A 10,370-nucleotide genomic window follows, 5' to 3' on the forward strand; every position below is an offset into this window, starting at 1 on the left:
TTCATCAGAAGGAAGAGACATTACCCAGCACTTCCTTTCCTTAGTTGATTTTCACATGTGGTTTTCAGAAATTCCCTTTAGAATACAAACAGCTGGTTTGGGTTTTTCCCCTATTAAATGTAGTTAAAAATAAAAAGGAACTGGAATCATAGATCAGATTAAATCCAAATTAAAATCTTTATTACACAAAGAGTATTTTGAAGATATAATACTTGACTTCAGTGGAGTTATTCTGGATTTGCTTTTGATCTCATTATACTCTTACAAGATCAAAAACAGCTAAGCTGATTTGGAATTGGTGGTGTTGCAATCCTTTTTGCATGGTGAAAGATGCTTTTCAACTTAATATTATGCTCTACATTTCCATTTAGGGAAATACTCTGTATCACAGTCTTAAATTTAAGAGAGCACTATGCATAACTCCTTTTTTCTGTGCATCTTTTTTATGGAAAATACCCTTCCAGTTTCACTTCTGTGACTCTTGAACATTTCTGTTGGTGCTGCTGTTTTAGTTCCTCCTTTAGAGGAGTCCATTTAGAAATGGACTTCAAAAGAAGATGTTTTGACATCAGGATAACAAAATATTTTCATATCCAGACAGAGTGTAGGATTCACACAGGATTTGAATGCTGCACTGACTACCAAGTTTCCTAGGAGATAAAGTCACAGTCCATTGCTGGTGCAGCAGGAGGACAATGTAATAATACATTTTTTCTCTGACACGGAGCATTTCCTCCTATAACCCTATATCCAGACTATTCTGATGGTTATTGTTTGGCTAAAGGACTGCAATTTCCCAGAGCATTAGAAATACAACTCCCACCCACTTTATTGTACCAGTACAGTCTCACTATAGGTCAAATGTTGATTTCTTTTATGCCAGCATATTTCTAAAGCATGATTGACTGTTTTCTGCTGAATTAAAAAAGTTGACATGAAGGCAGTAAGCAGAATTTTTTATGCTTTGGAATGGAACTTCATGTCAAACATATAATGCACATTTGTGGTTTATCTGCCACTCCTCTTTTTTCAGCTTTTATAAGATAAAAATGTTGAGTTATTCATACAAACAAGTAGAATAGCATAAAGAACGTTTCTTTCTCCTCATAGCTGCTGATTAGATTAGTAACTTTGTTAAAGTAACAAAGTAGCAAGCTTCTTTAAATAGGGATACTTCTGAAAGACCACCGACATGCTTTAAAATCTGCTGAAGTATGATGGATGTGTAACTAAAAGCAAAGTCAGGTTCTACACTGTATTTTTATTTTTGCTTTGTATGCAAAAATGCACACTATCTTCCTAAACAACAGGAACTGCTGTATGTGGTCAGATGTTGGTAAGAGTGAGCATTAGGATGTGAGCTCATATGCCATATTAGTCTACAGAATATCAGTTAGAGAACTTTCTCTCGAGTAGTTCACTACACCTTCAGAATAAAAGCAAAGTGCAAAGCACCGTGGATATTGGCAACCAAGAACTGAAGAATTTCCAGAATGAGTCAAGCTGAGGAAAGCAGTATCCACTCGACATGGAATATTGTGAGGTCAGTAGTCTGCATAATACTGAGCTTGTCATTTATTATTGGGACCCCTGGAAATTGCATCGTCATCTGGACTGTTTGTACAAAAATGAAGCAAGTATCTCCTTCAGTCCTGCTGATCTTGAACCTGGCCATTGCTGATGTTCTTGTACTGATTACTTTACCAATCTGGATTTACTCCTTTGCTGACTCATGGGTTTTTGGAGTCATCTTCTGCAAAATACTGGTTTTCATTATTTACTGCAGCATGTATGCTAGTATATTTCTAATTACAGCACTGAGCTTGGAGCGGTTAATGGCTGTCTTTTACCCTTTCACTATTCAAAGATACAAAACAAAAGAAAAGATTTCTTTAATCATGTTCCTCATTTGGTTCCTGTCTATTACTTTTGGCATTTCTGTCATTCCATTTCAAGAGACAGAAGAAATGAACGGCAGACTACTATGCACATGTCGCAACTACTCTTCTAATAGACAGAAAGTGTCATATCTTTTGCTGGAGACTCTTGCAGGTTTTGTAATCCCTTTTTTAATTATTTGCACTTGTTACACGTGTGTTGCAAGAAGAATAAGCAGAATGACTTACCAATCTAAGCGGCGATCAGAACGGCTCATTGCCAGCATTGTGGTGGCATTCATTTTATGCTGGTTCCCTCATCATCTCTTCAACATCCTAGATATTATTTCAATTCAGATAGAACTCTCTAACGAGGAAATGTCTTTGGCACTGGATGAAATTGTAGGCAGAGGAGTGTACATCTCTGGAGCACTCGTATTCATCAGTAGCTGTATTAACCCTCTACTTTATGCTTTTGCTGCACGAAGATTTCAGAATCACCTGAGATTTGCCAAGATATCAAAGCTGTTTGAACAGATGAGTCAGACTGTAACAGAGGAAGACAAGAAAAAAAGTTTGGTTGTAACCAAACAAGAAGATACTGTAGTAAGCACAGAAAATCTCTAACAAGGAACATAGACTTAGTGAATAATGGGGTTCTGTGTCATTCCTTCAGTAGTCCTTTCTCCTCATACTCTCATTTACTAAGCAGTCCAGGTAAAACTAGAGACAGGTAAAAGTTATTAGGGTTTGTTTTGTGTGTTATAAAATAATTGGCATTGACAACCTAGTTGTTCCTAAGTTAGTATCCACATCATGAAATCCACCACTATTTCACTGGTGCTGAGAACCTCAGCAAGGCGTCTAGAAGCTCAAAGTGTAAGGAATACAGCATTTTTACTTTCCATTAAAATTATTTGTGATTTCTAGAAGGTCTGTGAGCAGAAAAGATAAAAGGAGGACTATATGTGGAAAACGGAAGCTTTGAAAGTTTAAAACTAAGTTTTCTTTCAGAAAAAATTGTTAGACGCTCAGAAATCTTTCTATAATCTAAAGTTTTAAGGGAGCATACTTAAATTCTTTGTATGGGTAAGAGTGGTTTTAAAGTATATTAACAACACAAAACTTTTGGGTAGATGGAAAATATAAAGCTATTTTTATTCATTGCTTTATTTAGGTTTGAAAGTAATAAGTGTTGTTTACATGGTCAAGCTCATTTACTGAATTATCTTGTGTTAATAGGTTTTAACAAGTAAAATGTCAAGTGTGACATGCCTCTTCAGAAAATTTTTTTCTTCTCTTGTAGAATAGTGTGGACTTTGCCATAAGAAACCAAGAAGCTTAGTGTTTGCAAGGACCTTATTTTAGTTCTGTGAATGTGTGCAAACTCACTGTGAAAAAACTGCATGGCATCAAGTTTTTGCTTTTCAAGTTGTTTTTTTTTTAGTTGTGCCTAGCATTTTTTATGCTTACTCTTGCTTATTTTTAAGTCAATGATTTGTAGTAAGATCAAGATAAATACTGATTACTAGGAAACATATTATAATTTCCTGTACATTGCTCTGGACAGCTGCTGAATAGCTATGTTACTCATCTTTACAAAAAAATTACAAATACTAAAGAACTTAATTTTCAAAATCTGATTATGTAACAACCAAGGATGTTTGAGTTGTATTAATTTAGCTTGTAAACTGAAATAAACATGGGGAAGTAAAATCCTTACCTGTTAATGGAAGAATATTTCTCTAAACTTTGCATATATATTTGTTATTCCTGCTTGTTATGAAAAAGTAATTTATTCTTCTGAATAGGAGAAAAGTCCACACCACAGAGGGCTTTCCATCAATAGGGCTCCTTCACTGAAATTAAAGCAAATAAAACTTTAGCAAGGCCTTGTTTGCAGCAAAGAGTAAGCAGCAGATAAAATCCCTTAGACTTTACCTCATCCACTTGTCACTCTTTTTTCACCCCACTAATGGCTCTTTAATTGCTATTAGTATGTTCAATATAGCAATGTGGCATTATCTCACAATAAAAGCAGCAACTTTAGTTATCTACAGCATAAAAAAGTGAAGCTGTATTTCCCAATATGTTCTTGAGATAGGAGTCACTCACTATTCAACAACAAGACAGAACAGATGAGGAGATAATAAGCACATGAGCACTGCAACTGAAGTAGAGTTCTAGGCCACGAGGAGCCAAGCATTTCACAACTTACAGGTTGGGAAAAGACCCAGACAAACTTTGGTACAAGTTACCTGACGGGAATTTGCCTTTCTATCAGTCTATGCTCTATACCTAACTATAATCAGTCTTATTGGGAATTGGGTTAAACCCCAACCATCTGTGTGCGTGTATCATCTCCGTCATGAACGAAGCAATCTTTTTGTGTGCCTTTTGCTGTTCAGCATTGACTGCATGTTAAGTGCCTTATGCCCAGCTATGCCTAACCCAGGACAAGCTATAAAGGAATCACTGACCAGATATATAGTCTGTGCAGTACTGCCAACTGCAGTGGTGTTTGTTTTTTGTTTGGTTGGGTTTTTAAATGAATGGGTAAGGAATAGTAAGTCAGACCTTTTTTCTTTTCTTTTTATCCTGTCACTCACAGACAAGTGAACTTTGCTGCTAAGGCTGCATCCTGCCTAGCATCCAGGAAACTTAAAAAGGGAACTAGTAACATTCACAGATCAGTAAATACATTGTAGGGAATACTGAAATTATTAGTTAAGGCAGTTTTGAATTGAAAGCTGTTACTCTGAGGATCCAGAATTATTTACTACCTGGTGCTGCTCTTCCACTGAAATTACAATACTTAGTATAGAGACCTAAGCTAAGTTAACTGAACAATGAGAATGTTTCTTATGGTGAACACACCAAAAAGCTGGACATTAGCTGTGTTCCGGTTCTGTGCTTTGACAGTAGACAGCATGAATTTTCTGCCTCAATATTGTTTCACATTTTCTCCACTGCTTTTTACTCACAACTGCAGTACTGAAGTACTTGTAAAACGTGCAGTCCATCAAGGAGCTAGAACTGTCCTCTTATATTCATATTAATAGCTTTAGACAGCTGCTTCCAGTAGTCAGTCATCTTGAAGAACTATGTTTCTTCTGAAGGCAGTTTAAGGAGTGGTAAAAGATGCTAAAACAGCAACCTTAACTAATTTCGCTTTTCTACAGAGCAAATAGAGCTAATTCTTGCAAACGTTGGTATGCACAGAAAAAAACCCACTCATTTAATGCTTTTGGCAACACAGCCATGGTGTAACTGGGTCCGTAAGAGTCAGTGTAGAAGTATAAGCTGATAACATGGCTGACTGCTTCTTCCTTCAGCAGGTATACGTCAGGCATATCAATGTAGCAAGATTTACCACTTCATCTGTGCTAACATACTCCATCACAAGACTACAGGGATTCCAATAGGCCCATTCAGCCAACAGACAGTGGATATTCTCATCTACTAAAGTACTGAATCCCAGGCAAACCTAAGACCTAGCATAGATTTGGTCTAAAATGCTGCATGTTATGATAGTGATACTTCATGCTTCTTGTTGTCTACGTTACATATCCATCTTATAGATTATACTGGAAGACTGATAGAAAGCAAAGACTTTCCTTGATTGTCCAAGCTAGTTCAAAGCAGTGACTCGGAGATGAGAGCAGTCTTACTAGTAACTCGTGAGACACTCAAACCCCTCTGAGAAAAATGAGGTTTCGTCTCGTTTGAGTTCCGCTTATTTTTCTTACTTCCTAACTCTTCTGTCCTTGTTTATGAAGTCTGTCTCTGTGGTTTCAGTGTCCAGCTATTTCTCATGACACAGCAACGAAGAAGGCTGAGCTAAGAGAGGGCCGCTTCAGTCACCTGAGTCAAATCACCTCAGGTTACACTGAAGTAAAGGGAACATTATGTGGCATCAGTGCAACACTGCTTAGAACACTGAGTACTAGGAGGTGACCAGATGGTTTGAATTTCTCATGTTTGTAAAAATAATCTTCTAAGATTGAAGTCTTACCCAGCCTGAAACTTGCTGTGAACATTCCATGGGTATACATCAGGAATTTATCACATTTACTGTAGTAGGATCATGCTGCATAAAGTGAATTCATGCTGTATTAATAAGATTGAAGGAAAGCCTAAAGTCTTTTTAGTTCATGGATAGCCAATATACAAGAAGGATAAAAAAGAACACAAGGAAAAAGTATCAGTCTTACACCTTTTGTTGTCTGCTGACATCAAAAGTTTTCTGTAAGCATCATGGTAAAACAGGTATTACAGAGGTCTGGATTAAAGCAGTGGAGCTTTGTGGATATTTAGAGGCAACTTCTAATTTTAACACAAGGGATATCACAGAGATCCTTGTTTGCAGGCAGAAACAGTGAAACTGCATTATACTAAAGAAAATTTATTATTTTTTTCTTTAACAAAATCAGCAGAACATTGTCTAGGAAGAAGTAGAGCAAAAGTTAAGAGACATTTTAAAGACAGTTAAGACTGCAGTTATGGAACTCTTAGGATTACTATTAAGAGGAGTAAAAGAAAGATTTGCATGCAGGACTTGGGTGAAAGGAGTAGAAGAACCTGGAAGCTAACAGATGGCATGGAAACTACATAGGCATGCAAATTCTTTCACATTCAAGCAAGAGTCCGATCCATAATAAATATTTTAGAAGACGCAGAATTAGTGAATATTAACAATGGTGAATTTTTTCTCTTGTTTTATATCCTACAACACTTGTATTACACCCTTTTCTGCATGTATAGGGAAAAGGGAAGATGAAGGAAAAGTTTATATTTGATTGGAGCAGAAAAGCAAGTGAGAATTAAGTCAGTTAAGATTATTAAGAAGAATATGGCTTTAGAATGAAATTAAGAAGTTCAGCTGTGAAAGCTGAGTATATAAAGAGAACAGAGAGGGAAGTGAGAACTATTCTGTTGCAAGGCAGTTTCAGGTTTTTGTAAATGCTTTCTTGTCAGATCAGATAATCACTAAAACAGTTCTTTATTAGAAAACTCTTCAGCTAGATCTCCACTGGTTGCTAATAGGTTAAAGAAAAAAACCAATAAAACACAGTTTAGAGAGACATAACCCTGTCCTCTGAAAGGTGAGTAGCTTATGCTGCTCCTGTTAGCATTGAGTTGGGTGTGACCACTAGGATTTCAGAAACTTTACAACACTGTTGACAGTACTAAGAAAATTCTTGCACTGATAGGTATGGAGATAACAGAATTGTATGCTATTTGATTCCTTCATGTCTTCTTTCCCCTTAAATCGATTATTTTAAGTTATGCTCGTGGTTCTTAGTAAGGATTCAACATTTTAAACTAGATTCATTTAAGCTGAAAAAAAGGTTCAGAGTAGAAGAAACTTATTGTTATGGAATGTGTGAAGTCAGTGATTTAGGTGATGGAATTAATGGAAAGGATGCTACAAAGTCTTCCAGTACAGGTTAAACAGTCACAACTCTTAAGTTAGGAAGATTATACATCTGCTACAACTGCAAAATCCACTTATTCTTAATAGAAATCAGCTGCCTGAACTGCATCTTGATTGCAAAGGTAACTGGTTACACTCCAGTTTTGGCTGCAATTATGTAAGTAGTAACAGTGTGTACAACTAAGTCCCTCACTATTTCCATTGGCTATTAACTAGAAAACAGTGCTAACTGTACTGAGATATCTAGAAACATTTGTGTATGGTAATTATGGATGTCCATAAAGTGAAGTGCGTGTCCAGATGGTCTTAAATCAGAGGATTAGTAGTTTGGACTGCTCTTAGTAGATCTTAAAGTGATAAATCTGACTTTTCATTTTTGTATAGAGGTCCTGTTCATGATGTAGCACACTACATAAAAAAATGAAGGGCTAAATATTTCATTTTCAGAGAATTATGAATTTGAAGCACCATTTATGGCCTGTCATTGACCTGGTAGTGTCACCATAAAAATGGCAATAGGAGAACAGCTATGTGAAGATCACTTCTAGTTATTGACACCTCATGCTATGGTAAGATGTGGCAGTGTAGACAATCTAAAAACATGTTGCAGATTCCATATCTTAGCAGTACTGCATAACTTCAACTGTTGTTGTAATATTAACATTCAGTGTATAATTCCCTATTGAACTTGGTGAGTAGTATCAGAAAGTTAGAATTCTTGGACTTTTTTTTAAACATTGTAACTAATGAATTATGTTTGTGTCTATTAGATTTTAAAATATAGCCATGAACCTTCAGCTGTGCTGTAGAGGGAAGCATTATGTAGTTAAAACTGAAGGAATCACTTAGCATAGCAGTCTTTTTACATGCCTTGTTCTCTCCTGCCACCATGTGGCTCTTCCATTTAGAAAAGTTAGGCCTAATTATAATACTCCTGAAGTCACTGAAACAGCTGAAGTATTTTGTTCATTTTTTCAGTTGGGAACCATATTTTAAGATTCAGGTTATAGAGACAGAAAAGTTCCCAAAAAAAACACAACAGCATATTAAGCATCCAAGAGGAACCCAAACCCACCTTATTTTAAACATTGCATAAATAAGACAGGCTGAGAATTCTTGACAGAATATAATTGCCTTATGCCAGTTTGTGAAAAGCATATGCTGAAAACAACTTTTTTTTTTTCCAACAAAACCATCAATAACCATGTTGAGCTAGACCCTGACTCTTGAACTTGAGTAGCTCACATCTCATCCGAGGTTACAGCATTGATACCTAGGCACTTGGTAATTTTGAAGTGCTCTCAAAAAGTTTCAAAAGATCTTGACTTCATTGTGATAAAATTAGGAGCAGTTTTTTGCAGTCTTAAAGATGCCTATGATAAGAAAATCACAAAAGCTTTGCCTTTAAGAAAAAAGAAGTGTTAAGAGTAAAGCAGAAAACAGAATCAGAGATTTGATTCCAAATTCCCTTTTTCTCTATTGCAATGTTTAGTTTCTGTGTGTAATGCTTTTAGAGCCTGTCTATGAACAAGGCTTGGCTTAATCCTCTTACATTTGTCACATTATATAGCATTGCACTAATTGAATAATCCTACTTTTAAAATGATCATAATCAGAAGAAACTGATTTTGCTGAAGAACTTCTCATAAGCACTTCTAGGAAGAAGAGCTCATGAATTGTAGAGTTCTGCCTGTGCTTTTACTTAAATGTCCATTCTACCCCAAGACTTGCATTGTATATTACACTAAAAAACAGCCATTTTACATTACACACCTTACTTTGCTCTGTGATGGCTAAAGTAACATGAAAATTGAAGATTTTCTTTCTCTGTGGGTTCGCTTGGTGCTCCCGTTTGTTGTTATGCAGACAGGGCTGGTCCAAGGGTCAAGCCAGGAAGTCAATCTGTATGTCAGGATCAGGTCCATTGGGAGCACCCAGCATCAGATACAGCCCGGTGATCACCAAGCAGGACCACAGTGGTTAGCCAGGACTGAGGTCAAGCCAGGAAGTCCGTCCACTGGTCAGGGTCTGTATCAACAAGGTACATGGCCAAGCACAAGCGTGGCTGTGGCAGAACTCAAAATAGGCACTCCAACAACACAGCTCAGGTAGATCTGAAGCTCCAGGCCTGAGTTTATATGGACTCCAGGACCTATCAGGAGGGTCTGTGGAGTGGTCACCTCAGGTGGAGCTAATCAGGGTCATTAAGAGTTATTAGTGCACTCAGGGTCCTGACAGATTCTCAGCAGCAATGGAAACACCATCAGTAGAAATCTTGATAGAAGAGCATCCAGTGACTGATTCAAACATGCTTCAGTCATCTGATCAATAATTTCTTCTCTTTTACTTTGGATCCATTGATGAGCTACATTCTGTTGCATGGTTTCCAAAACCATGAACAGGAATGCAAGAACATTATCCAAGCAATTCATTATCCAAGAACAGGATAATGCAAATTATTAATTGAATAATGCCCATAAACCTCAATTGCCATTTTATGTAATGGCTTAAATTGGGCAACTTTGTATAAAAAGGGGGAACCTCAAAGAAAAAATATGTGGTTTTTGCTTTTTAACATTTCAAGGTTGCTACTTTTTCACTGATACTTACGTTCCTTGTAAATTTAGTATTGCATCTGAAGACAACTCTGAAGTTCTTATATTAAAATTCTTCTTTCTTTCCTAAAGTCTTCAAGTCTTCTCACAGTTTCTCTGTGTTTGAAACACAGGGAGGTATTTTGCTTCCTCTGAGATATAGAAAATTAAGTCTTAACTTTTAACCATTGGAAATACATGGAAATTCTGCAAGAGAAGGAGCTAGGAAAGCATACACTGTTCTGATCACAAAGATGTTATCACAAACTGCACTGAGAATTTCACCTGCTTTGGATCACTGAACTTTGACTGGAGTTAACCAGACGATAAAATAGCCCAGTGTAACTGTGGGATCGGCCATGTGATATGATCTTTCATTTCATTTAGATGTATGCCGTTGGTTGAATAAAGTTAAATGTTTAGTGTCCTGAGCACAATAGCAAAAAAAGAAAAAATGCTTGG

At 36.6% G+C, this 10,370-nt stretch overlaps 1 protein-coding gene across 1 annotated transcript; it reads left to right on the plus strand.

Moving 5' to 3' along the window:
• Nucleotides 1–1,493: 1,493 nt before the first annotated feature.
• LOC137669542 (leukotriene B4 receptor 1-like) lies at nucleotides 1,494–2,504 on the plus strand. Its single transcript, XM_068411672.1, has one exon. The coding sequence runs from the start codon at nucleotides 1,494–1,496 to the stop codon at nucleotides 2,502–2,504; it is 1,011 nt and encodes a 336-aa protein (XP_068267773.1).
• The last annotated feature ends 7,866 nt before the right edge of the window (nucleotides 2,505–10,370 follow it).

Source organism: Nyctibius grandis, chromosome 12, assembly GCF_013368605.1.
Source record: "Nyctibius grandis isolate bNycGra1 chromosome 12, bNycGra1.pri, whole genome shotgun sequence".
Taxonomy (NCBI): Eukaryota; Metazoa; Chordata; class Aves; order Nyctibiiformes; family Nyctibiidae; genus Nyctibius; species Nyctibius grandis.